This window comes from Aulonocara sp. 'chitande type north' Nkhata Bay, linkage group LG20, assembly GCF_057382095.1.
Source record: "Aulonocara sp. 'chitande type north' Nkhata Bay isolate Kocher_YH1m ecotype deep benthic linkage group LG20, A_spYH_male_GT1.1, whole genome shotgun sequence".
NCBI lineage: Eukaryota > Metazoa > Chordata > Actinopteri > Cichliformes > Cichlidae > Aulonocara > Aulonocara sp. 'chitande type north' Nkhata Bay.
In genome coordinates this window covers 19126430-19153985 of record NC_141363.1, presented here as the reverse complement: position 1 = coordinate 19153985, position 27556 = coordinate 19126430, and the positions used below count along the sequence as shown (strand labels likewise).

Below are 27556 nucleotides of genomic sequence, written 5' to 3'. Positions count from 1 at the left end.
AACAAATCAGCTCCGTAGTCAAGGGAGCTTTTTATCATCTACGGATTTTAGCTAAAGTCAAGTCCTACCTGTCCAGGAACGATCTAGAAAGGGTGGTCCATGCTTTTATTACTTCACAGCTGGACTACTGTAACTCCCTTTATGCTGGTTTAGATCGTTCCTGCCTGCATCGCCTTCAACTGGCGCAGAACGCTGCTGCTCGCATGCTGACCGGTTCCAAAAAGAGAGACCACATCACTCCGGTCCTCTGCTCTCTCCACTGGCTCCCAGTTGCTTTTAGGATTGATTTTAAAATTTTACTGCTGGTTTTTAAGGTTCTTAACGGTACTGCACCTCCTTACCTGGCAGAGCTTCTTAGCATTTACCGCCCCAGGAGATCTTTGAGGTCAGCAGACCTGATGCTTTTAGATGTTCCCAGGTACAGACTAAAGACTAGGGGAGAGAGGGCTTTTGCTGTGGCTGCACCCAGACTGTGGAACAGTTTACCTCCTCTCATCAGATTCTCCACAAGCCTTGGAACTTTTAAAACTGCTCTTAAAACTCACCTCTTCTCATTGGCTTTTAGCAAGGTTTAACTTATTGTTTTAATTTATTGTTTTATCAGTGAGGTGTTTTATGTACTTGTGTTTTATTGTATTTTATATTTGTATTTTATTGTACAGCACTTTGGTCAGCCTCGGTTGTTTTTAAATGTGCTTTATAAATAAACTTGACTTGACTTGACTTGACTTAACTAACCAATCAGAACAGGATGTCTGTGTTTATGGTCAAAATCAGCGTAAATGTGATCAAACCAATTTGGAGTCGTGTTTCAGATGATGTGCTGGATTTATGAAAACTAAAATAACATTTTTTGTTTGGCAGCAAATGGCATTATTCCTATACTGTCACTATGGGAGCGCCCTCCACTGTCCGCCGGCTGGTCTGCATTCTGTTTCTGTACAGTGGGTTTAACCGGAAGTCTAGTCCCTCCGTAGATCATCTTTGACGTTGAGCGACGCGAAGAAGCAGAAAAACTTATTCTGCGGGCACAACTTCAGGTATTTGTGCTGGAGAGCTCAACAAAATTCACATTTCACAGAAAAGTTGCAGGAAAGCCATCAGATGCACAGCTGGCTCTTGTTTCTAATGTCTGACTGACCGTAGTTAAGCGACGGCAGTGAATATTACTGTGGTGTTCTGTTTAGCCTCGTCATGTGCTAACGTTAGCACGCCACAGCTAACGGCAGCTAGCAGGCTAACTTTTAGCTTTTCTGAAAAGTGATTTTAAGACACAAATATAACAAAAAATAATTACAGTCCTCATTAAACATCAGCACAGTGCTCCTCAGCCGCTATACGCGCAGACACGATGATTTACCAACAGAATATATGATCATAAAAACAGTAACACAGGACAAAGCAGAGCGACTCTAGTCTACGTTTAAGACGTGAACGGATACTTTTGATTTGTTTAATCAAAGGTATCGATACGTGATGAGAACTAATGTGGAAATGTAAGAGTGAAGGGTAATAATCAGAGATAACAGTTCAAGTTAAACTTGAGTTTTATTGAGTTTGTTGGTTATTATCATGTTTAAAGACATCGGAGACTTTATTTAGTGACACATAAACGTCAAACGCTTTAACGTGCTGACGTAAGAGCTCTGAGTGATCTCACTGCATCCTGTTCTTTGACCCTCTGCTCCTTCCTTTCTTTCCCATCAGGCTTTGTGAACAAAAACTTTCAAAGATGTCTTCGGGCGCTCTCTTCCCCAGCATGGTCAGCGGCTCCAGAGCAAGCTCCAGCAAGTACCTGGTGGAGTTTCGAGCAGGTAAAATGAACCTGAAGGGCAACACGGTGACCCCGGACAAACGGAAAGGGCTGGTCTACATCCAGCAGTCCGATGACTCTCTGATCCACTTCTGCTGGAAGGACCGGACCGCGGGGAACGTAGATGATGTGAGTCACCCTGAACCAGTCGAGTGTTTGTGGTTCCTGATGTTTACAGGGTGGAGCTGAGAGAGGCCAGCGCACATCGGCGCTTCATTTCCTCATTTCTCTGCGCACCGCTTCCATAAAGCAGAAATTCCTCCGTGAGGTCAGGTAAAGCTGACGGAGTCAGCACTGAAACTTAACCACTTCCTGGCCTCTACCCACATGTAGAGCTGGTTTAACCTCCTAAGACTCGAACTTTTCCACGGCAGCATTTTTAATTTCTCTTTGATATTTGGGCTGATTGGGACCTGATGAATGTAAAAACAAAGAATTACCAGATTTTTTTTAACCTAATTTTTGTTTCTAAGAAAAATGAGAGCCACAAATGAGGATATTCATTTAAAATTTCGATAGAACAGTAGCAGGATAATGTCCTCGTAAGTGGATATCAGGCCCATGTAGAGCAAAATTGAGTATTTTGGTCTAAATAACCCAAAATGTGATGTCCACATATGTGGACGCAGGTCCTAGGAGGTTAAAGCACTGAGATGTTCTTGAGTGGAACATACTCATCCTTCCACACCCACAGATTGATCTCACTGAGCAGAGCTCAAAGTCCTGAAAGAAATGATTTCAAATCCGATCATTCACATGATTCTCGTTATTTCAGCGCTTTCACTCAGAGCTGCTGCCTCTGGCTCCCTCTCTCTGATTGGTTGGTATTTGATGATGTGTGAGAGCAGCCCCATGTCTCTCCTTTAAATGTCTCCTCCTGTTTGTTTCCTCTTACAGGACCTGATCATCTTCCCTGACGACTGTGAGTTTAAAAGGGTGACACAGTGCACCACCGGACGTGTCTACGTCCTGAAATTCAAGGCCGGGTCCAAGCGGCTCTTCTTCTGGATGCAGGTGAGCTCGTCTTCATCCTAGAGGGGAACGTCTTAGTTCATGTGATGGCAGATGTCAGCATTAGAGCGCCTTCATCAGGCTGCATCTGATATTAAAAGAGCGTGCTTACTAAAGGCTGACACACTCACATATACATGAACACCTCACAGCATTGCACCATTAAAAAACACACACACTTGCATGATTACAGCGAGCCACGAGAACCTGTAAGTAGCAATAACTCTGCTCTGATGCCATCAGGAGCCAAAGACTGACAAAGATGACGAGTACTGCCGGAAGGTCAACGAGTACCTGAACAACCCTCCCATCCCCGGAGCATCCGGCAGCGGCGGCGGTGGCCACGAGTTGTCAGCGCTGGGAGGAGAGGGCGGCCTGCAGAACCTGCTGGGAAACATGAGCCACAACCAGCTGATGCAGCTGATGGGACCCACGGGGCTCGGAGGTCTCGGTGAGCGCTCTGACCTACACACACCTGCCCCAGTTCCTGGAAGTTATTCTCTGCCTCTAAAGGTCAAGCTTGGTTTCGTCCTAATTTCGGCCATAACAGGAAATCCCACTCAACCCTCCGCCGCAGCCTTCCACACGCGACGCCTCAATATGTAGTTAGGTTTGTCAGGGGCTGCACGTCTGTGGAAGGTTGCGCTGTATGAAAAAGAGTTTCCAGTTATGACGTAGGTGTACTCCTCTCAGAAGCATGCTGGTGAAGCCGTCTCAGGTGTGACGTGTAGCTGGGGGCGGGGCTATTCCAGGTTTTTGATCTGATGTCTTTGTCTAAGGAGGCCTGGGAGCTCTAGCTGGACCGGGACTCGCCAACCTGCTGGGGGGCGGAGGACCTGTGACCAGCAGCTCCTCATCCAGGTGAGACAGACACACACGCACACACACCTGCAGTCTTCCTCTTTGTTCACCTGTGCTGCTCTTCCTCAGTTCTCGAAGCCAATCAGCTGCAGTGACTCCTTCTCCAGGCGGAGGTCCCAGAATGAGCTCCTCCCAGGCGCCCGCTGCCCCTGCCGCTGTTCCCGTCACCTCGGCTCCCTCCTCCACCGCTGCCACGCCCTCCACACCAGGTACAGAAAGAAATGAAGGCTACATGCCGAGTTTCAAAGGAAACGGGAAGCAGTTCGTCACAGAGGGTTATGGGATGATGGCGGGGCTTGAGGCGGAGCAAAACAAAACGGGATAGAGGCTGATCACCTGTAGATCAGACCTCCACCCTCCTCCTCCTGTAGCTTCTGATTGGAGCGACCCTCTATAACTGAACTGAGACCGGCAGCACTGAGGAGGGGGGGGGGGGGGGGGGCTTAATGACAAGAACAGGAAGATGGTCAGACAGTAGAAAAAGGCACAACAGGAAGTGCCCAAGTTCCTTGTTAGCAGTGGGATGACTTTCAAAATAAAAGGCAGGTGGTGTTGCAAGTGGAAGATTTCAAATATACAGTGAAGCCCATAATTATTCCTGCCGGTGGCAAATTTTGACTTAGTTACTTTTATTCAACCAAGTTTGTTTTGTTTTGTTTTTTTAAACACAGGTGGGTGTTTCCCAAAAGATAAGATGTACAAGAGGCATCACTGTGGGGAAAAATCCTCAGCTTTTATTTACATTTGAACAAAAGGTGTCATGTCCAGAATTATTTATACTCTTCTCAGTTATCAATAGAAAAGTCTTATTTGGCTATTACAGCAATCAAACGCTTTAATTGCAGAGCAGCTTTGTGCACGTCTCCACAGGTATTTTTGCAATGAGCACCAAATCCTGCAGTTTGGAGGGTCCTCTTGCCATCACTCTGATCTTTAGCTCCCTCCACAGATTCTCAGTTGGATTCAAGTCAGGACTCTGCAAAATGTTAGTGTTGTCTGCTAACCGTTTATTCAGCACGTTTGCTGCGTGTTTTGGGTCATTGTTGTGCTGAAAAGTCCGCTGGTGTCCAACTTTGGATTTTCCCAGAGGCTGCGACAGATTGTGACGGGTATGAATAATTCTGGACGTGACACTTTTTCTTCAAATGTAAATAAAAGCTGAGAAATGTTGTTTTCCACAATGATTTTTTGGGAGACACTTGTGTTGTTTTCAGTCAAAAAATTCTTGCTGGTTGAATCAAAGTAACTCAAAATTTGCCACCGGTATGAATAATTATGGGCTTGATTGTAGTTTTCTGCGAGAACATTTAGGACCAATCAGGTTCCTCCCTGATGTCATCGTCAGGGAGGAACCTGATTGGTCCTAAATGTTCTCGTCTTTGTTTACAGTAAATCACAGCAACTCAATTCATTTTTTTCTGATGTCACCTGCATGTTATTGTTACCTGGAAACCCCCTGACTCCTCCCACCTTCTATCATCTACAGCCCCGGCTCAGACTCCCGTGGCCCCGGCCTCCACTGGAAGCCCCGCCCCTCACCAGCCCATCCAGCTCAGCGATCTTCAGAGCATCCTGGCCACCATGAATGTGCCGGCAGCAGGGGCTCAGGGCTCAGCAGGTGAGTCACATGAGTGAGGTCACGTGTGCCTCTGAAAGGGAGCGCAGACACTCACAGCTCTGATCTCCTTCTGCAGTGGACCTGGCGAGCGTGTGCACCCCAGAGATGATGGCTCCCATTCTGAGCAACGCCGAGGTCCAGCAGAGGCTCCTCCCCTTTCTCCCCAGTGGGGAGAGTCTGCCGCAGAGCGCCGAGGAGATCCAGAACACCCTGAACTCTCCTCAGTTCCAGCAGGTACAACGTAACGTTGGCGACGCTCGGTGATGATGTAAACACGTTGAGCGCCGCGCTCATCGTTCGCTTTTCTTCTCTCCTCCCCTCCAGTCCATGAGCATGTTCAGCAGTGCATTGGCCTCCGGGCAGCTCGGCCCCCTCATGAGTCAGTTTGGACTGCCACCCGATGCCGTGGACGCAGCCAACCGTGGAGGTGAGTGAACCAAACGCACGCTGAACTTCCTGTTTGTGCTGCGTTCGTCCTCACACACACAACGGGCGTCTGCATGTGGCGCTGTGACAGTGTCCTGACATGAGCGCCCCCTGCAGGTCAGTTAGCATTAACCAGTTGCTCTCTGGAGGACATCAAGTCCACCCTTTTACCTCACACACACATTCTCGTTTTGCTATCTTAGTGAGCACATCTCATTGGTATATTGCTTTCCTCAGCTGCTTACCCTAAGCATCAAAAATGAATCCCTACCAATGTTCCCTCCAAGCTGAGCGCGTGAGCAATCGCGCACGGCTGACAGGTCTTGGATTCTTGGTTATTGATCTGTGTGTGTCAGCAGATGTGGAGGCGTTCGCTCGAGCCATGCAGGGCAGCAGAGAAGAGTCGAAGGAGAAGAAGGACGAGGAGGACATGAGTCTGGATTAGTCTCTGTGACATCATCTGTTTCATTCTTTTTCACTTTTTCTTCTATCAAAGGTTTGACCCTTCCATGACCTTTTTTTTCCTCTGAAGAGGGCGGGGCTTCAGGTGTATTCAGCTCTTTCTAATAAAAACGTAATGACTGAAACATGAGCTTCTTTTTATGAATGTAAAACACAAAGACTGTTGGTACGGAAAAACTTTATTTAAACATGTGACAGACAGGGACGGGGGATCAGAGAAGCTAGAAGGCTTCGTGTTTCAGATGGAAACGGCGCCTGCAGACCGGCGAGGACGTAACGTTCACATGTCAAACAAAAGTTTTACTATGTGAGGTCAAAGGTCACGAAATCAGACATTCCCCAGATTTGCAGGCTTTGTTTTTTGTCTGCTCTACCTGAGGATGTTGCTCGTGTTCAGACTGTATATCAAAGATGGACTGAGCGGGCGGGGACTCTGATTGGACAGAAGTCTACGAGCCTCTGCCGAGCTGATCTGAGTGCAGCGATTGGTGTTTGGTCTCAGGTCCGACTGAATCAAAGGATCACCGTTGAGATTACCGACGCCTCCGAGTCGCAGAGGAAGCGGCTGCGTCCATCTTCCACGTACAGTCTGTGCTCACTGATCAGCGTTTAGAGTCGGTGTCTGCAGCAGACGCACGATTACGCGACGGTTTGCTGGATGATTTAGAAGAAACATGCAAAGATGGTCGAACTTGGCTTTACCGTGCTGCTCGATGACATCGTCGTTCCGTCTCTGCAGCACCAAACAAACGGGGGAAAATATAAAATACACATTTCTTAAAAAATAAATACTCGTATAGATATCTTAACTTAGCTACAGTAATGTGACGCCCACCACCGGTGCTGATGTGTACTCAGGGAGTGTGAAGGTAAGATATGAGGGGGTGGGGTTAAACATGTGGGCAGCCGCGCGTTCCCACGGCGCCGTGCACAGCGAGCGGCTTTGACAGCGGCGCCGCTCTGTTGTTGATGCTCGCCCGGCGGACGCAGCCGTGGAAGGACGCCAGCCCAGGGGGTAGACCGGGTACAGTGATGCCACCTAGTGGACAGAGAGAGGAGTGACGCGTTAATGAGGCGCTGCACTGACAACGTGTGCGACTGTATCCCTGTTATGCAGCAATGAGTAGTGTGACTAATCAAGCATGTTTGAGTAAAGACGTTAAACGCAGACGGGAGGCGACAGATTTGATTAAAATCTGATAAGTGATCAAAGAAACTGGTCACACGGACAAAGTGGCGAGGATGTCAGGAATGTGGGAACAGGAAACGGCTGCATTTAGGTGGTGGAGATCTTCGTGATCCTCACAGAGGCCAGTCTGCATCACTGAGGTGGTCTGTGAACGCCGTGCACTCACCTGGCACGCCTCCGAGGTAGACCGCCTCCTTGGGCCCCGTGGAGCGGCCCTTTTTGGGGCCGACAGCGCGCTCGCTGGCTCCGTCCACGTGCAGCTGCAGGACGTTGTTCTTCTTCACCACTGCAGAGACATTTCAGCATTAGAGCGGTACAGCGACAGGGGAGTGCACGGAGCACGCGTCTGAGGACGAAACTCACCTGAGATGGAGTGCCAGCGGCCGTCGCACAGCGGCTCTTCGGGAATGAACGATGCAGAGGTCTCACCTTTCCCGCCGTTCACCGAAACGGTCACCTGACACACACACGCAGTGCTGATGAACTCAAGTTTAGAGATTCGCTCAGAGGAGGCTTCAGCGGTCCAAGCAGGAGGTGACGCCTCTGAGTCACATCAGAGGAAGGACCGCACGCCACAACCACCAGCCCCATTTCTAACCCAGTAAAGTCACGTGTGTCATTTCTGATGCATGACCCCCCCCCCACACACACAGAAAGCCTACACAAATTCCACAATAGATGTTTAACATATAAAAATCGCTAAAAATGCAGCATGTAGCAAATATGACACACATTAAACATTTATGTCCTAATGATTATTTATTTTTGCTTTAATTTGTTTTTAATTGTAAAAGTTGAAGAAAGGCAGTAAATCGCAGTAATGCCATATCGTGAGCAAAGTATTGTGATAATATCGTCCTCTGAAATGATTATTGGTGAGTTATTGGTGACTATTTTCCGATGAAGATATGACCGAGTAATTCATTATTATCAGGAAGTCCTAAAAACTCCCTGAAAAGCCTTCAGCTGATCCAAAATGCTGCAGCAAGAGTCCTGACAGGGACTAGAAAGAGAGCAGATTTCTCCTGTATCGGCTTCCTGTTAAATCCAGAATTCAAAATCCTGCTCCTCACATACAAGGCAGGGCTGTACCGCATCGATTAACACCGCAGTTTTACATTTTTTGGGGGGGAAGTTGCAGTCCATACAGACAATATTCATTTCTAAATTATTAACTAACAATCTTGTGCTTAAAGCGCTTTCTCAATATTATAGATTGTAGATGTTAAAATTAATCATGACCTCGGCCTCCTCTGACGACCTGTTTGCTGTTGCCTGCTGCTGAAAGGCAGCGGGCAGAGGGGACACTTGGGCAGAGGGGACACTTGGGCAGAGGGGACACTTGGGCAGTGCATTTGTTGCAGCATATAATGTGTTTTCTGGATACACTGCTGCTTTTTCAGCATTCAAAGATTGATGGCTCCGTGTCAGAGCTGGCTATGAACTTCAGACAGATCAGGCCTTAACTTAACAAAAAAGTCATCAATCGTTCTTTTCATCTTTTCTCATTACCCACAGCTACATCCACTCTGTGGGGCCTAGGCTGCTCACCAGGGCTGGGCATCATCACTGATTTCTATAATCATTCGATTCCAGCTCTCAAAGTCCTGATTCGATTCGCAGCCGAGTGTGAAGCAGCAGGAATGAGGATCAGCACCTCCAAATCTGAGATGAGTTCTGGGATGAGTTCCTGTCCCAAGTGGAGGAGTTCAAGTATCTCGGGGTCTTGTTCGCGAGTGATGGGAGAAGGGAGCCGGAGATCGACAGACGGATTGGGGCTGCAGCTGCAGTAATGCGGACGCTGCACCGGTCCGTCGTGGTGAAGAGGGAGGTGAGTGTAAAAGCGAAGCTCTCAATTTACCGGTCGATCTACGTCCCTACCCTCACCTATGGCCACGAGCTGTGGGTAGTGACCGAAAGAACGAGATCGCGGATACAAGCGGCAGAAATGAGCTTCCTCCGAAGGGTGGCTGGCCTCTCCCTTAGAGATAGGGTGAGAAGTTCGGCCATCCGGGAGGGGCTCAGAGTAGAGCAGCTGCTGCTCCTTCACATCGAAAGGAGCCAGCTGAGGTGGTTCGGACATCTGACAAGGATGCCCCCTGGGCGCCTCCTGGGTGAGGTGTTCCAGGCATGTCCCACCGGGAGGAGGCCCCGGGGCAGACCCAGGACATGCTGGAGAGATTATATCTCTCGGCTGGCCTGGGAACGCCTTGGTATTCCCCCGGATAAGCTGGAGGAGGTGGCTGGGGAGAGGGAGGTCTGGGCTTCTCTGCTTAGGCTGCTGCCCCCACGACCCGGCCCCGGATAAAGCAGAAGAAGATGGATGGATGGATGGAAGCAAAACAGCAAAAGTCAGAGGGAATTCATGACGCATTGATCAAATGTGAAGCGTAGTCTGCTGCTTCTTTTGCTGCTGGCTCGGTGAATTTGGTTGGAGAGACAAAACCTGCAGCTCAGAATCAGTGACATAAACAGAGCGGACCGGACGCATCAGAATCGCTGAGCTCCGACAGCGTGTCCGTCTACGGGCCGTCGGGGCTGAAAGACAAAGCTGATTCTGACGCGTTGGGTCTGCTCTGCGTTTACGGCTTTGTGTGGAGTCCGTGTACCTGCTCTCATTTGCTGTTTGGTGGTTGTTGAAATAGTTTTGTGAGCTTTAATCTGAGAATCTGGCGTTTCTGGCAAAACACAGTTATATTTAAAAATCAATTCAGGATTTAATGAATCGATATCGCTTTATTCAAGCTACTCACCTCCCACTTCCACCTGCACTTTCAACTGGACCACAGCCAATCAGAGAAGTCCCGCCCCTGACTATATCTGATTGGTTTAGCCCACGATAGGGACATAATGTGTGTCTGTTGTTGACCACACGGAGAGTTGCAGAGATTTTTTTTTTTTTTTTTGTTACCCGAACAGTTGGTCGCACCACTGAAAAATTTGGTTGCCTTTGCGACCAAATTTTTCGCACTCTAGAGCCATGCAAGGTCTTAAATAATCAGGCCCCATCTTATCTTAATGACCTTGTAGTACCATATCACCCTATTAGAGCACTTCGCTCTCGCTCTGCAGGCCTACTTGTTGTTCCTAGAGTATTTAAAAGTAGAATGGGAGGCAGAGCCTTCAGTTTTCAGGCCCCTCTTCTGTGGAACCAGCTTCCAGTTTGGATTCAGGAGACAGACACTATCTCTACTTTCAAGATTAGGCTTCAAACTTTCCTTTTTGCTAAAGCATATAGTTAGGGCTGGACCAGGTGACCCTGGATCCTCCCTTAGTTATGCTGCAATAGACGTAGGCTGCCGGGGATTCCCATGATGCATTGAGTTTTTCCTTTCCAGTCACCTTTCTCACTCACTATGTATTAACAGACCTCTCTGCATTGAATCATATCTGTTATTAATCTCTGTCTCTCTTCCACAGCATGTCTTTATCCTGTCTTCCTTCTCTCACCCCAACCAATCACAGCAGATGGCCCCGCCCCTCCCTGAACCGGAGGTTTCTTCCTGTTAAAAGGGAGTTTTTCCTTCCCACTGTCGCCAAAGTGCTGCTCATAGGGGGTCATATGATTGTTGGGGTTTTCTCTGTATGTATTATTGTAGGGTCGACCTTACAATATAAAGAGCCCTGAGGCGACTGTTGTTGTGATTTGGCACTGTGTAAATAAAACTGAACTGATTTGAGTGGGAGTGGGGAACAGTGGGGCACTGCAAACTGAGGATACCTGCAGCTCTAAGCTGATGTTCAGGTCTTATTTAGAGGTCTGGCTGTTACACGCTGACTCCTTTATGTCGTCTTTTCAGAGGAAACTGAGTCATTTATTTAAGTTATGATATAAAAACATTCAGAAATAAAAATATTTTACATCACAAATTTAAAACCTGAAAAACAGCAAGTAGACCACGTTCAGGAGAAACGCTGCCCGAGTCTCACCTTTCCTTGGATGAGAATTAAGCTCAGGTGGTGGTCAGACGATGTCCCAGCATGCAACAGCAGCCCAGAGTCCACGATGGGTCGAACTTCGAGCTGGATCTCCAGATCCCGACTCAGAGCCAAGGACTCATCTGCAGGGAGGGACAGAGGCGCCGCTCAGACATGACGACCCAATGTGGCCAACATGTGCACAGAAACGAATGGTACATACCGATCATGATGTGTCCTCCCCGTCCAGAAAAGTAGGCTCCGGGCTGCAGAGGGGTCGCGAAGCAGGGCACTGTCCCCTGGCTGTGAGCGGGGTCTCCTGCAGGGGCTCCGTTCAGCATCAGATCCCGGATGCACCCCACAAACCCGGAAGAACCCTGACCCTGAGGTTAAGAAAGAGCAGAGCTTCAGTACCCAGCGTGAAGAAGAGCAGAAAGGCGCGACCTTCACTGCACAGAGGTGTCAGCCTGAGCGTGGAACCAGCAGGAGAAACGCTTACCGCCACAGAGGCAGGGACTCCTCCTGCGTATAACGGTGCGGTGAGACGAGTCCGGTCTCGTCCAGATATCCTGTTGGACTGAACACTGATACCGTCCACAATCAGACTCATCTTCTGCCCTTCAAGCTTTATGAACACCTGCAGGGACACGGAGCAATCAGGTTACATCATTCAGGTAAACTCAGGTGGGTCTGAGACACAAACACAGCTGGTAGCAAAAAACGTTAGCTCAACGCTAACACGCTAACCAAAACGTGGTTTTAGTGTCAGGGTTACAGTTAGGTTATGGTTAGGATTGGGCTGAGGGTTAGGCATCCATTTTTGATGGGTAAGCAGCTAGGGAAAGCATTATGTCAATGAGATGTCCTCACTAAGTTATGAAAACAAGTATGTGCGTTCGTGTGCATGTGTTTGTGTTTTTGTGCTTGCTCACCGTGTGCCACTGGTCGTCGTTGTACTTCCTGTAGCTGCGTAGGTTAAACTTCTTCCCAAACTGAAGCAGCAGGTGGCCGTTTGAGACTGTGAGCGTCATCACGCCTCCTCCTCGCTGCCTGCTGGTGGCGCTCAGCACCAGCCCGTCAGATGAGTTGATCCTCAACAGCATGGAGATGTGAGGCCTGCAGACAGAGAAACACGAGTATCTGAGCTGTAGTTTGGTTCTTGAATACGAGGGGGCGGAGTCTGTTTAGCAGCTTGTGTCTGTGTAGGTTCTCAGTCATCCAGATGATGGCATGCAAGGAGCTTAGAAAGAAAGGGACTGGATCTCTTAAAGTTTCTTTCACACTCACGTGGAGCCGAACGAACTGGGCAGGATGTCGTATCTCTGGAAGCTGTGGGTGGAGCCACTGAAGTGCGTCGCTCCCCTCTCGTGGTGTGACACCTCACCCTGACACGAGTCCCTAGTGTTACGACTGCGAGATCCTGACGGCTTCTTCAGCTTCCCCTAAGAGAGAAAACCTTGAATTTATCACAGTCACGTCTTATTGTTGTTGCTGTGTGTACCTTCACTTGTTGCTGTGTGTTCCTTCACTTGTTGCTGTGTGTGTACCTTCACTTGCTGTTGTGTGTACCTTCACTTGCTGTGTGTGTACCTTCACTTGCTGTGTGTGTACCTTCACTTGTTGCTGTGTGTGTACCTTCACTTGCTGTGTGTGTACCTTCACTTGTTGCTGTGTGTGTACCTTCACTTGTTGCTGTGTGTGTACCTTCACTTGCTGTGTGTGTACCTTCACTTGTTGCTGTGTGTGTACCTTCACTTGTTGCTTTGTGTGTACCTTCACTTGTTGCTTTGTGTGTACCTTCACTTGCTGTTGTGTACCTTCACTTGCTGTTGTGTGTACCTTCACTTGCTGTGTGTGTACCTTCACTTGTTGCTGTGTGTACCTTCACTTGTTGCTGTGTGTGTACCTTCACTTGCTGTGTGTGTACCTTCACTTGTTGCTGTGTGTGTACCTTCACTTGTTGCTTTGTGTGTACCTTCACTTGTTGCTTTGTGTGTACCTTCACTTGCTGTTGTGTACCTTCACTTGCTGTTGTGTGTACCTTCACTTGCTGTGTGTGTACCTTCACTTGTTGCTGTGTGTGTACCTTCACTTGCTGTGTGTGTACCTTCACTTGTTGCTTTGTGTGTACCTTCACTTGCTGTTGTGTGTACCTTCACTTGCTGTGTGTGTACCTTCACTTGCTGTTGTGTGTACCTTCACTTGCTGTGTGTGTACCTTCACTTGTTGCTGTGTGTGTACCTTCACTTGCTGTTGTGTGTACCTTCACTTGTTGCTGTGTGTGTACCTTCACTTGCTGTGTGTGTACTTTCACTTGTTGCTGTGTGTGTACCTTCACTTGTTGCTGTGTGTGTACCTTCACTTGTTGCTGTGTGTGTACCTTCACTTGCTGTTGTGTGTACCTTCACTTGTTGCTGTGTGTGTACCTTCACTTGCTGTGTGTGTACCTTCACTTGCTGTGTGTACCTTCACTTGCTGTTGTGTGTACTTTCACTTGCTGTGTGTACCTTCACTTGTTGCTGTGTGTGTACCTTCACTTGCTGTGTGTACCTTCACTTGCTGTTGTGTGTACTTTCACTTGCTGTGTGTACCTTCACTTGTTGCTGTGTGTGTACTTTCACTTGCTGTGTGTACCTTCACTTGTTGCTGTGTGTGTACCTTCACTTGTTGTGTGTGTACTTTCACTTGCTGTGTGTGTACCTTCACTTGTTGCTGTGTGTACCTTCACTTGTTGCTGTGTGTGTACCTTCACTTGCTGTGTGTGTACTTTCACTTGCTGTGTGTACCTTCACTTGTTGCTGTGTGTGTACCTTCACTTGCTGTTGTGTGTACTTTCACTTGCTGTGTGTGTACCTTCACTTGTTGCTGTGTGTGTACCTTCACTTGCTGTTGTGTGTACCTTCACTTGTTGCTGTGTGTGTACCTTCACTTGCTGTTGTGTGTACCTTCACTTGCTGTTGTGTGTACTTTCACTTGCTGTGTGTACCTTCACTTGTTGCTGTGTGTGTACCTTCACTTGCTGTTGTGTGTACCTTCACTTGCTGTTGTGTGTACCTTCACTTGCTGTGTGTGTACTTTCACTTGCTGTGTGTACCTTCACTTGTTGCTGTGTGTGTACCTTCACTTGCTGTTGTGTGTACTTTCACTTGCTGTGTGTGTACCTTCACTTGTTGCTGTGTGTGTACCTTCACTTGCTGTTGTGTGTACCTTCACTTGCTGTGTGTGTACCTTCACTTGCTGTTGTGTGTACCTTCACTTGTTGCTGTTGTGTGTACCTTCACTTGTTGTTGTGTGTGTACCTTCACTTGCTGTGTGTGTACTTTCACTTGCTGTGTGTACCTTCACTTGTTGCTGTTGTGTGTACCTTCACTTGTTGTTGTGTGTGTACCTTCACTTGCTGTTGTGTGTACTTTCACTTGCTGTGTGTGTACCTTCACTTGTTGCTGTTGTGTGTACCTTCACTTGCTGTTGTGTGTACCTTCACTTGTTGCTGTGTGTGTACCTTCACTTGTTGCTGTGTGTACCTTGCGCTTGTTGTTCTGTTTTGGTTGAGCAGCAATGATCTGCTGAGGCTGTTTAGCAGCAGGACACTTCATAGAAACATCTACATTGTTGGTGGCTTTCAGCAGGTCCAGAACCTCCTGCGTTTCCCTGCAGATGGCAAACAAACACATTACAATCCAAGCTGAACTCACACAACAGCTTTAATCGTTTCAGTCATTTCACACAGGCTGATGAGTCAATCTATGAAGGCGGCTCATGAAAGTTATTTTTAACTAACCTCTCGATGAAAACATTAGTAATGCATCCAACCAGGTTGTTCGGGCCTTCGGGCATTCCTCCCAGGAAGGTGTTTCCCATTGTGGACAAGACAGTTTTCATTGTTGGGTTCACTGTGGTCTGAGTCGATGTCTCCAGCACGTCATCCACGTACAGACGTATCCTGAGAAACGAGCAGAGAGGTCAAATGACACTCGGAACGCTGCTTCCTGTGGATGCGAGGAAAATGTAACCGCTGCCATCCTACCCGGTCACATTGTTGTATATGGTGATATAATGACTGATGTCATCGTTGTACGTCTTCTGCGTTTTAATCGTCTTGTTGCCAGCTTGCACCACGATGTGGCCTTTCTGCAAAAACACCTGACAGACGTCCTCCTGTGGCCACAGAAAATCACAAGAGTTTGAAACAAGGAAGAAGTCAGCACATCATAGATCCAACAGATCAGGACAGAAGAAGAATACGGGAAACAGACAGCTGAGAGGCAACGGTCAACAGGAAGTGGTTGAGGGTTTCCTCTGACCTGGTTTTTGTGGAAGAACATGAGTCCATCGGTCGTCTCAGTTCTGAAGCCAAGGCCGGCAAAGAAGTTGTTCATGATACTAGAAGCATCCATCACATTAAAGTTCAGGTAGCTCTGACCTGGGAAATAACCCTCACGAGCCAACTGCACACACACACACACACACACACACACACACACCATGAAAAACCTGCATCCACTCCTTTTTGTTACACGCTGATGGGTTCAGTGTGTCCTCCTACCAGCAGTTTGTCATGGCAGCCAAAGCTGACCCCATAGGTCTCCACATTCTTCAGGCTGATATACTGTTGTTTTTCCTTCACGTTCCTGATACAGGCCTTCACAGAGCCCGTCTTAGAAAACTTGTCCTTTAACCTGAGGGGAGACAAACACAATGAACTCAGTGTTAGTGACCCAGACCGGATCCCTGATAATAACTTATCCAATTAGAAACTAGAAGTTCACAACATGTTAAATCACGTTAGAAAACACTTCCTACAGGTTTGTGTCCACTATTTAAAATACTACTTTTACCAGCTAGCTGCTAACCTAAATCTGCTGTCTGATGCTGACCAAGTAACTATCAGCATCTTTATGCTTAAAATCTCTGTAGCTGCCTGGACAGTACTCAGTGAGACCAGCAAACCCAGAAGACTTCAAATTAAATCAAAAGAAAAGTCCCAAGACATTACGAAGGGCAGTAATAACAGGACTCGTGCAAATCTGGAAAATAAGCTAAACAAAGGCACAGTTTGAAAGTTCACAGGCCTCCTGTCGACATAAACATGCATTAAAACATATGAGACAGCCCCAAAGCACAAGACTTAGTGGCGAGGTAACGAGATGAATTATTAGAGCTACTCTCAGCGGCTTCCTTGGAACAAGGCTCGGGTTTACTGTCAAATGGGACAGCAAATGTTCAATAGAATAAATAGTAAATACGTGGAATAAGTAAGTAAGTGTCTCACACATCCTTTTCCATGTTTAATTAAAATTAATAATTTATTGTTTTCCATCCATCCATCCATCCATTCGCTTATCCTTTTCAGGGTCGCTGGGGGCGCTGGAGCCTATCCCAGCTGTCATAGGGCGAGAGGCGGGGTACACCCTGGACAGGTCGCTAGTCTGTCGCAGGGCCAACACACAGGGACAGACAACCATTCACACCTAGTGGCAATTTGGATTATCCAATTAACCTATCCCCACAAGCTGCATGTCTTTGGACGGTGGGAGGAACCCACGCGAACACAGGGAGAACATGCAAACTCCACACAGAAAGACCCCGGCCTGATGGTGGAATTGAACTCAGGACCTTCTTGCTGTGCAGCAACAGTGCTAACCACCGTGCCACCGTGCTGCCGATTTGTTTTAATTCAAAAGCCTTTACATTTTTCATATTGTATATTTCATTTATAATGTTAAAAAACAGGAGTTAGATTTGCCCATCCTCCGCTCCAATCTTTAATCATTGACATGACAACAATTCTAGAGGGCAACATACAAATGTCAGTAGGGCCTGTGCCACCCCAGATGCCCCCTTTAGCCCTGCCCCTGTGCCTCTTTTCCACTCATGCAGTTCCAGACTCGCTAACGTTAGCTTAGAAATGGAGCAATAAGAAACTTAGTGCACGTACATCTCCGGCATCTTGTCCTCTGGCACTCCACCCAGGTAACAGCTGTTGTCAAATTGAGGGATGCCTTTTATGTTAGTCCTGATGGCATCGTTTTGGTTGTTCTTCACCATAAGTAGTTCATTCCAGATGATGAGAAACAGCTATATGGGAAAAAATGCAGCACGTCACAAACAAGTACACAATACTGACCACTAAAAGGAGCAATCAGAGTGATCGGCATGCTTTCAAAGTAGGAACATGAAAAACCACGCAGAGGAACTCACACTGTTGGGCTCGCCGTTGCTCATCTGCAAGAGCTCAGGCGGAGCCACGGGCTCGACGTCCACCAGAGAACCGTTAATATTATAGAAGAGCTTGACCTGGCCACGAAGCACCGCCACACACACAAACTGATTTTGCTGCACAGCAGACAGAAAAGAAATCCAGTTACAGAGGAAAATATACAGATATGTGTGTAATAAGTACAGTGGGAACCAGAGCCGGACATTTGATGGCCATGACCCCGGTCCAGGAGGTCGACCCTTCCACTAACGGGAAGGTTGGCTGCTATGGTGCAGCTATCAGAGTGCTGCTGCGCATGAGGCTTGTTCAGAGCTAATGAAGTACAAATACTTCTTTACTGTATTTGAGTAAAGAAGTTGAATCAGTGTATTTTTATACACAAGTACCTGTACTTCAGTAGAAGGACAGGACATCTGCACTTTTGCAGCTCGGGCCTGTTGTATAAAGCGCTCTGAGTGCTTGAGTAGAAAAGTTCATTCTTCCAGTTACCCTGTATAAGAAGTAACTCAAGCTTCTTCTGACGGCTCCGTATTTGCACGAGTGTCACCACAACAAACAGAGAATAACAGAAGTGATGATGACCAGGGAAGAAGTGCAAAACCTGCAAATGCGAATCCAATATGTCAGGTTATTAGAAGAAAACCTAGAACACGAGTGTGGAAATGAGGCAGCTTTGTGTGCTGCACGCAGCGACTGGACTCCAGGGTCAATAAAGCCTGATAATAAGTCATGTGGGCGTAGCAAGGTCACCTGATTACTCTGTGAACTCTCTTTATGCTGTGCATGTGATCTGTTTGTTTGGTGTATGTAAATATGTATATGTACTGTTCTCTTTAGTTCTTACAGGAGGAACACTGTCATGTCATTGTAGGTACAATGACGATAAACCCATTCTATTCTATTCTATTCTATTCTATTCTGTGTTACGGCCTTCAGCATTTTTGCTATGAACTGTAGGGGATTGTGTGTAAAGAGCACCCACTGCTGTGAATAAGGAAGTGCAACTAGCATCTTCTTTCATTATAATAGGGGCGGGGCTTACAAGGACAGGTGAGCAGCCCTCTGAGGGTCTGTGAGCGTATAAGCAGCGTTACCTCATTCTGCATCATCAGCAGGATCCCGTTCTGCGACTGCAGTTTGATTTCCTGTTGCACGAAGTAACCTTTTCCTGACTGAGAAAAATTAAACTTTGCATAGCCGGTCCCATCAAAGTACGCTCCATCACTGACATAGGGCTCAGAGGTGGCTCTTGTCCTGTTTGTTAAACACACACACATATTTAAGAGACAAAGTTAGGAGTTGAAACACACCAGAGTATCTCAGAAAATAACAAAATGATGAAAACTTTCTTTTTTTGTAAAGTCATCATTTAATAAGTGATGAACGTTCATCCACTCGTCTGTGAGCCAAGGGCGTAGATTTGGCATGGACGGAAGGGACATGTCCCGACCAATATTCAGCGATTATAGAATTGTCCCCACCAATAATTTGATCTTTTCGAGTAAAGAAAAACAAGAAAAAAAACGATCTGTCAGCGTCTCGTTCACCCAGCAGAGCAGAAAGAGTTAAATTACGTTCTCTACTGGAGTCCTACATCATGTGACAATTATGGCCAATGTGATTGGCTGAGCCTTTCAGGGAGCTCTGTTCAGTTTCAGCAGCGGTAAACCTGCGCTGCAAGGAGGAGAGGACGGCAGCAAAGAGGAAGAAGCTGGATGTAAGAAAGTGTTTTTCAAAGAAACCTGTGAGTCACTTAAAGCCAAGTTCACTCATAAAATGTGTCACAATAACGTCACAGGCTGTGCCAGGCTTTGGCCCACATCAGTCTGAAACTGTACGTAACCATGAATAACGTGTTTTGGAAACTACCTGCACAGCAGGCAGCACTGTTAGTTCTCTCAGTCTCAGAGCAGCGTTTCTAATTTTGATTGAAACTGTCAGAGGAAACGGAGCCTCGAGCAGCCAGGATATTAGTTTACAGAGGCTGTTAGAATTATATGTCTAACGTTAACATGTTGGTGACACGATAATTTCATCCTAATGGCACTGACGTATTCATAGGGTTAATGTTTGAGACAAAATGTCATGAGGTCGTCATGATTTTGCAAATATTCCACCTTGTAGTGCAGTTTGCACAGTTTTAAAATGCACTCATCCTACAAACATTACTGACGAGTCAAGATCTGCACAAAGTGACAGAAACACTGAAGCAGCTGCACGTTTTATTCTTATTGTCATGTTTGTCCTGTTTGTCAGGTGAAGAACCAACACAAAGCTCAGAGAGTAATGGTGACACAAGATCACAGGTGGAATGATGACTTGTTGGTTCATGACTGTATTTGAAGCACATGTGTGACTGCATGTATGTGGAGTGTCTCACTGTTATTCATCAGCTGACAGAGGCAGCTCTGCCATGTTGTAGCTCAGAGGTGAAGAGGCGAGCTCACAGGTGACTGATGAGTTGGTGCTACAGATTAACTAGTATTTATTATCATGACAGTTGTTAGGCTGCTGATGTAAATTGATTCATTAGTGTTTATTTGACAAAGAGTCTGAATTGACATGTCTCACTTTTATATGGCACAAATCAATGTGTTATTTTATCAGGTGGAAATATATCCTAGTGCAGTCAGAGGGGAGGAGCCAGGGCCAAAGGTGAGGCACATCACGCACAGAATAATAATTTAATCTGAGGATAAAACGCAGGTACTGAGGCTGAAAGAAGCTTCAGTGCTCTCAGAAGACTAAAAACAGGGCTAAGGTCAACAATGACTCAAATGGGATTAAACAATGCTGCTGTGTGTCCACCAGGACAGACTGGACAGTATAGATGGAAAACAAACATGCCAGCAGTTTATCTCAGCTAACGAGAGGAGCAGGCCTGTGTTTGGCTGCTTCACATAGTGAACGTTGAGTTGTTGTGTGGGACACCAGTAGTATTAATGTCAGTTGCTGTAACAGTAGCTCATGCTTAGAATAGAAAATCCCAGCTCACTGATCTGATCGGGCAGTAGAGCCTAAACTGTTGCATAATGTTGCTGAGAGATCTTTGACTCTGAGGTCATCTTAGACGAGTAGTTTTATGGACAAAACCCAGCAGGTCACTCAGTGTTCCCTTAGTGCTGATGTGTCAGAGATGTTGGTGTAATTGAAGTAATGCTGTTAAGTCCTTAAAGTCATATTCTTTTATTGTTCTTTTATTTGAAGCTATTTTTATTTTTGTATGATACCTGATTTATATGGATTATGGCTGAAGTAAACTAAAGCCTGAAATACTCAGTCATTTGTTTAATAATTCAACTATGAATTGTGATTTTAAACGGTTTAAAAGCACGTAGAATAGCACATGTAGGCAAGTATATTTCTCCTCTTTTTATTAAGAAGCAAAAACAAAAAGGAAAAACAAAGAAACAGGGCAGGGTTCGGTGGTTGAATCATCCGTCCCCACCAACGCCAAAACCAAATCCACGCCCTTGCTGTGAGCGTCAGTGTTCAGCTATAAGCTTAAATTCAACAGAAAGAACACAAACGTTTGCATTTACACAATGATACTGAAATGAGATGCAGGAACAGCAGACGGACCTGGCACACGGTATGTCCACCGTGGTGTTGAGATTGAAGACGTCCACAAAGCTGTAGAGACTGATCACCTCCTCGTTCAGATAGTCCAGCTCAATGCAGCCCTTAAAGTTGGGCAGGGCGAGCACTTCAGGTGGCTAAAGACAAAAACACCAGAGAAAGTGGAAACTCTTCATTATTCCTGTGGTCGAGGCACTAATGTGTAAACATCAACGAGCCTGCGTACCAACACAGGCGTTCTCAGTTATTCTCACTCTGGCTCCACCTGCTCAGTTTTATTGTACTGACTACAATAAGCGTAACATGCGGAAACGCTCTGTAACTGGTGGGTTTACAGCTCTTCCAGTACGTACTGTGAAAGTATTCGGATATCCTCCCACATAGAAGACGGTGTCATTGGCCGAGAGTTTGAGGAGCCCCTGATCTCCTTCAGCCTTCTCAGAGTATTTGCTGGTTGAGGTGTCCACAGATACGGACATCAGACCGTGCTGCAGCATCCTACGCGCACCAACACCGGAGCAGATCAATGCTACAACTCCTGCACACAGCTAGCATAAACATTCATGTTTAATCGAATGACACCGTGTTGTGTTACATCGTGCGCTTCACCTCTCCAGGGAGACGGTGCTGAATCTTCCTTTGGACTGGATGTCGTTTTTCATCTTCACAACTGCAGTTTCTCCTCCAACGTTAAAGTACCAGTGCAGCCGTTTCCCCACCAACGCCATGCCCAGGAACTCCTGACCCGGCTGCAAACCCCAAACACAGATTTAAAATACACGACACCGCCGATGTTCACGAGTCCTAAATTTATCCCAGTTAATAAAGACACACCCCGACGAGGACTGACAGACTTGACGAGCGACATGAAGTCCAATCTGTCCTCACACTTACGTTTTTGTTGCCGAGGTAAAACACAAACTGACTGTTGGAAGGATCCTGTCGCCGCGTCCGCACTGCGTCCGGCAGCTTGATGTGGAGCTTCATGGATGTGTAAGCAGCCAGGTCAGCCAGGTTAGGCGGCGTACGCACCTGAACGCCTGATCTCCCATTGAACTTCATGGATACGCTCACCTGGATGGGGAAGGAGGAAAAGAACTCGTAATGGACGTCAGGACAGGTCCGCTCCCCTCTCAGTATAAATGGAATCCGTCTCCACCTTCAGGTTTCTGGGAACCCACATCTCCACTGATCTCACCTGGACCCACAACGCCATCGCCCTGGTAACGAAGGTCGAGCAGCGGCTGCACTTCCTCCGTGTCCCGCTGCTGGCCTTCTCCCACTCCTCAGTCTCCCACACCTCCAGACTCACTAACAGCTTCCTCCCCCACAGCCAATCAGACTGTTAACAAACACTGGCCCCGCCCCCACACCCCACCCCTACACACCGACCTCACCAATCTGAGCCATGGTCTGAGTAACCCTTATCCCTCAGCCCACTCACACTCGGTCCTTTCCACTGCCTCCGATCACTTTGCCAGTATTTTGTTCTCCAATGTGTCTGTGTATGATTTTGTGTATATTTCTCTGTTGTCTATGATTTATATTTTATTAGGACCCACAATTTAGCTGTACATGTACAATGACGATAAAAGACTATTAGAATGACGTAATTTCCTTAGGGATTAATAAAGTAATCTGATTGTGATAAGGACCTCTGATGGAAACACCTAGCACTGACCTCCAGGACTAAAAAATCAAATGAAAACCTGCAGTTCCTCTGATGTCCAGCAGAGGCAGCAGTGAGTCATTCCCATGTCAAAATTTTACATTCGAAATAAACATGTTTACAGCCTCATACACAAACTGTTTGGCCTCTATAGACAGGTGGGTGCTGACACAGGTGGCTGTAGCTGCTAGCTGTCGGCTAGGCTAAACTGGACCTCTGGACCGTGTTGTTGGAGTCTTTCGGAGCATGTTTAATGACATCATGTGACCAATAACACGGCTGCTGTGAGGTCACTGCACTAACACAGCGCCCAACTCAGCACTATGAGCAGGTATCTGTGATAACCAAGCTAGCTAGCAATAGCATCCAAATATGGCCACATATTTGGCTCTGTCCATCTTTTTATACAGTCTGTGGGTGTACCTTGTTGGCAGTATTGCGCGCCTGCTCTATGAGCTGTCGGATGCGGTTGATGTTCTCGGAGATGTTTGGCATCTGAACAGAGTAATTCTGCAGGTCGCCCAGCCTCTTCAAGAGTTCAGGAATAGCTTCACCCAGCCTGTGCACTGCAGACAGACAGACAGACATTTACAGCTCATGTCTCACCAGCGCCCCCTACGTGAGTGTTCAGGTAACATCCAGGCCTTTTTACCTGGTTGGAACACCTTTCAAAGGCAAACAAAATTAATGTCTGACACTCAATTTAAAAAATTACAATCTGAGATGTGCAGCTCAAACAGAACCACGGCCTAACCTTTGGAGGGCTCAGCGACCTGATGAATGATTAGAGACGAGTTTCATTTGTGGTTCCTGAATATTAGATGTCTGTCATTAGTCGCAGTTTTCAGTTTGACATGCTTTTATTTTGGTGGAGCTCATAAATAACCCCCAAACAGTTGTGGCAGGTGGCACCTTTGAACTGTTCCTGTAATTTGGTGTTATATACATAAAATCAAATTAAATAATTCATCATTTCTTTCAAACTGCTCATTTCTTCCTAAAGTCCTGAAATTCAAAGACATTCAGGTGAGTCGTGCTCTGGACAGTTCAGACGTTTGTGGAATTCGTCCGTCTTATTATTTTATATAATGTTAGTTCTTCGTTTGATTGTTTGAGTATGTTGGGTCTTCGTTGGTTCAGTCCCGAATTTTTCTTAGCTTTTCATATGCTCAAACATTATCTCTGTGTTTGGTTGCTTCCTGTTTTATTTTGAAAGACTCATGCTTTGTATTTGGATCTACTTCCTTTTGCCATTTGTATTTACTGTCTCTGGCTCGCTCCAGCTGTTTGGAATCTCTGTGATCAGTCGGATTTTGGATCGATTGTTTTGATTTATCAGGATTTAATCTCACTTTGACCTCAGTTTCTGCGTCTGCCTGTGCTCGGGTCTGAAATCTTTCGACCATCCCCACAGCGCATGGCAGCGAGCGTTTATCACTCACCGGTGTTGTTGGCGTCCATCAGGGCGGTGTTGATGTCCTCGCTCGTGGCGTTGGCGTCTCCGTAAGTGTGCTGCCATTCATCCAGCTTCTTTTTGATAGGACGCAGGGTGTCGTTGATGCCGGTGGCCGTCCTGTTTGCCTTAGCCGCTGTTTGCTTGGCTTCGTTGACCTGTGCACTGATGTCTGAGCAGCACAGAAGAAGAAGACGACAGGAAGCAGTGAGCGGTGAGGAGTCACGTGGGAAACCTTAAATACCCAAATTGTGTAAGCGCAACGTGTTTTAAACAGTCGTACTTTTGGTGGCGTTGAGGTTGCTCTGGAGCGCCTCCAGGTCCTCGGTCAGTTGAACCTGTTTGGTTTTGGCGTCCTGGAGCCGGCGCTGAGCATCTTCCAGTCGTGGCCTCAGAGCTGCAGCAGAAAAACGAAGGTGATGCAAACTGAAGATGAAAGGGTTCATTTATGAATCTCTGCAATCCAAACTGGGCTTACTGGTGTTCAGGTCATCATTCAGCTTCTCCACTTCATCCTTCAGATCCATGCTGTGGTTCTTCAGAGACTCCGCCTTCTGACCGAGGTTCTGGCCCTTCACGCTCTGAAAACAAGACCAACACACTTTCAGTTTCGGTTTTTAAAGTCACCTCAAAGGACAAACTTGTGATTTTGTTGTTTTTTTTTACCTCTAATGTGCTGTTGGTAGCCTCGCTGGCCATCTTGGCGGCCTCCTCGGCCTGCTCGATGCTGACGACGATCTTGTTGTACGACTGCGTTACGTCTATGAATCCGTCCTTCTTTGTTTCTGCGATCAAACTGCAGACAGACGCACACAGCTTTTGGTTTGGTTTCATGAAGCACAAGAACTAAATGTCGTACACCTACCTGGACAGGTTCATGGCCAGGGCGCCGAGTAGCTCAGCGTGCTTCTCCGCCTTCTCCACCAGCGGGATTTTAGAGTTAGTCTGAGACAAATTCTGAACCTTTTGGGCCAGCAGCATCCGGGCGCCATCCAACTGAGCTGCAAGGTGCTCGTACTCCTGAGGGAGAGAAAGAGCTGAAGGGGACGTAGCCTGGTCAAGGGGAGGTAAAGACCTAAAGAAGAAAGTTTTTGATCTTCAACAAGAATTCTGATTCTGAGCCTGCCAGAGCAACGAAACAGTCCGAGCTCCAGCCTCAGATCTGTGAGCTGTAACCAGCCATGGTTCACCATTAGCAGGTGTTAGCATGTGTTAGCACTGTTAGCAGGTGTTAGCATGTGTTAGCACTGTTAGCAGGTGTTAGCACTGTTGGCAGGTGTTAGCAGGTGTTAGCAATGTTAGCAGGTGTTAGCAGGTGTTAGCACTGTTAGCAGGTGTTAGCACTGTTAGCAGGTGTTAGCACTGTTAGTAGTTAGGACGTAGATTCCGGCAGACTGAGAACACTTTGAGGGTTGAATCACGGCTGTGCTGAAGATGAAGCGGCCCCTGTAAATCTGTGACGCATGCACACACAGACAAGTTTAATGTGTGACATTCAAACCTCTTTGGAGTTCTGCACCATGGACCACACGTCGTTGTTGACTTGATGAAGGTGATCTGCAGACACGTTCAGCTGTTTTCTCACCTCGGTTGACTTCATCTGCAGGTCCACCACCCTCCTCTGACAGACAGACAGACAGCGGTTAGTCATCACTTGGTGTTCTCCACGTTCTCCATGTTCCTTCCTCTGCTGCTCTTACGTTGTGGTCGTCCAGGCTTTTCTCGTTAGCGTTGTTGATCTCGGCAGCTCTCGCCGTGTTGTTCACGGCCTCATTCAGGGCGTCTCGGAGGTCCATCGTGTCAGCGTGGAGGCGGGAGAGACGGTCACTGATGGATCGAGTTAGGTTGTCGTTTTCCTCGTGACGGTCCACCAGCTGCCTGCTGACCCGATCCAACACTACGAGAACACAAGACACAGACGGGCGGTCCTGTCAGCTCAAACACAAACCTGCTCATTAGCTTTTAAACGCTGAAGTGACATCAGCAGCGAGTCAGAGACATTTAATAAAACCATCAAACATCCAGATGTTGCAGCAGATACTTCATCCCTCGTTCTCGGGCAGGTGTGAGCTGGTTCACAGGTCCGACGAGCTGCTGGAAGTTTAACTCGTCGTCTGTGACCCTGATCTGATGTTCATGTCTTCTCAGAGCGCGTCTGGTTCCTCCTGACACTGTCGAATGTTTCATCCCGTTCTGCGAATTCTGCTTCATGCAGAGTTTGGGTAAGTTCGGTCTCTTCCTGTGTTAATGTCCTGGTTCTGTATTAGTTCTCTTGTTTATAGGGCTGCACGATTTTGCATAAAATGAGAATCACGATTTTTTGGCTTAGAATTGAGATCTCGATTCTCTCACGATTTTCTTTTCCAGTATAAATATTTATTGCACTTATTAACTGCACATCAACTTCGTAACAGTTGAGACTGAACATAAAAACAATAAATAAACATAAAACAACAAATGTCTCACGTTTTGTTGTTGTACTGCTTGAAATTCCGTCTCCACCGTTGCTCGACGCTGCGTGTACAGAGCAGGTAGTGCAACAATAGAAAAATAGTTGTGGGACGGCACTGTGCAGCGTTTGTCTAGGGTGTTGATCGTTTTCCTAAATCCCTCGTTTTGCACAGTGTTGATGGAGCCATATCTTTGGTCAGGTGATAAGTGATAGCCTCCGTGATGTCTTTGTGCCTGCGGGAGTTCGACGGGTATAGGGAAGCGCTGTATAAGGTTCCCGTTATTGATGTTTGGGTGGTTGACCGGGACGGATTTTCTCCTGTCACTTTCTCGTCATCCCTGACGTGCTCTCCGTTGTTTTTCCCGCTAATTTTAGCATCACACGGCACAGCTTCTGTATCACGTGGTATAAGGCTCCGCCCTTGTCATTTGTTGAGCAGGAAGAGTGAGCGCTTGTTTTCATGCAGATTACGTCCCGGATCAAAATGCGCTACAATCGTCGTCTTTTTAAAAAAAATCGTTGTCATTTGGAAATGAGATCGCACATAAGTATGAATCGAGATCGCGATTTTCTAACGATTAATCGTGCAGCCCTACTTTCCTGTTTTACTTTGAAGGTCGTCTCTCTCGTCAGATCGGTCTGTGGGTTAGACTGAGCGTGCTCATCACAGCTGATTAAAATGAATAAACTTACGTTTCTCAGCCTCTGCCTTCTCTTTGTCGGCCATCTTCTTCTGACCTGTGCAGCTCCTGTGCCTCATCTCCCTCAGCATGGCCTGCACCTCCCTCATCTTCCTCTCCCTCTCCTCGCCATCCTCCTCTGCCTCCGTCTCGTTTAGCGAAGAACTGTTCGACCTCAGCAGAAGTTCTGTGGACACACAAGCAC

General features: G+C 47.1%; 3 protein-coding genes across 6 annotated transcripts in view; 2 read left to right on the top strand and 1 right to left on the bottom strand.

Annotated features, from left to right (window-relative positions):
- LOC147305434 (uncharacterized) overlaps positions 1-27556 on the top strand; it is a 479902-nt gene that overhangs the window by 91318 nt on the left and 361028 nt on the right. The window lies entirely within an intron of this gene.
- adrm1 (ADRM1 26S proteasome ubiquitin receptor) lies at positions 883-6316 on the top strand. Of its 2 annotated transcripts, none has more exons than XM_086276872.1 (10): positions 883-1040; positions 1708-1942; positions 2711-2827; positions 3068-3275; positions 3607-3685; positions 3755-3894; positions 5172-5303; positions 5380-5537; positions 5628-5730; positions 6089-6316. In XM_086276872.1, the coding sequence occupies exons 2-10, from the start codon at positions 1733-1735 to the stop codon at positions 6172-6174; spliced, it is 1233 nt and encodes a 410-aa protein (XP_086132998.1). In that variant the 5' UTR covers positions 883-1040; positions 1708-1732; the 3' UTR covers positions 6175-6316. The 2 variants fall into 2 exon arrangements, with proteins under 2 accessions (XP_086132998.1, XP_086132997.1); XM_086276871.1 differs by having other exon boundaries at positions 3604-3685.
- Positions 6101-27556, bottom strand: part of lama5 (laminin, alpha 5) — a 72977-nt gene continuing 51521 nt past the window's right edge. For 2 of the 3 annotated variants that reach the window (XM_086276860.1, XM_086276861.1), the window contains exons 51-79: positions 27365-27538; positions 25920-26116; positions 25721-25840; positions 25085-25239; positions 24886-25015; positions 24698-24800; positions 24503-24616; positions 24209-24391; positions 23190-23332; positions 21992-22171; positions 21707-21846; positions 21451-21595; positions 21101-21234; positions 18613-18772; positions 17500-17634; positions 17237-17376; positions 15845-15977; positions 15603-15746; positions 15326-15456; positions 15080-15241; positions 14823-14949; positions 12586-12740; positions 12231-12414; positions 11798-11935; positions 11522-11681; positions 11311-11441; positions 7744-7837; positions 7547-7666; positions 6101-7230 (exon numbers count right to left, since the gene is read on the bottom strand). In XM_086276860.1, the coding sequence (XP_086132986.1) occupies positions 7082-7230; positions 7547-7666; positions 7744-7837; positions 11311-11441; positions 11522-11681; positions 11798-11935; positions 12231-12414; positions 12586-12740; positions 14823-14949; positions 15080-15241; positions 15326-15456; positions 15603-15746; positions 15845-15977; positions 17237-17376; positions 17500-17634; positions 18613-18772; positions 21101-21234; positions 21451-21595; positions 21707-21846; positions 21992-22171; positions 23190-23332; positions 24209-24391; positions 24503-24616; positions 24698-24800; positions 24886-25015; positions 25085-25239; positions 25721-25840; positions 25920-26116; positions 27365-27538 (4181 nt within the window). In that variant the 3' untranslated portion in view covers positions 6101-7081. The remainder of the gene's footprint in view (positions 7231-7546; positions 7667-7743; positions 7838-11310; positions 11442-11521; positions 11682-11797; positions 11936-12230; positions 12415-12585; positions 12741-14822; positions 14950-15079; positions 15242-15325; positions 15457-15602; positions 15747-15844; positions 15978-17236; positions 17377-17499; positions 17635-18612; positions 18773-21100; positions 21235-21450; positions 21596-21706; positions 21847-21991; positions 22172-23189; positions 23333-24208; positions 24392-24502; positions 24617-24697; positions 24801-24885; positions 25016-25084; positions 25240-25720; positions 25841-25919; positions 26117-27364; positions 27539-27556) is intronic. The other variant, XR_015126587.1, reaches the window with a different exon arrangement.

Coding starts and splice junctions, on each gene's coding strand:
- adrm1 (XM_086276871.1), top strand. CDS start 1,733: ATGTCTTCGGGCGCTCTCTTCCCCAGCATGGTCAGCGGCTCCAGAGCA. Junction 1,943..2,710: donor CCGCGGGGAACGTAGATGAT/GTGAGTCACCCT, acceptor TTCCTCTTACAG/GACCTGATCATCTTCCCTGA. Junction 3,686..3,754: donor ACCAGCAGCTCCTCATCCAG/GTGAGACAGACA, acceptor GCTCTTCCTCAG/TTCTCGAAGCCAATCAGCTG.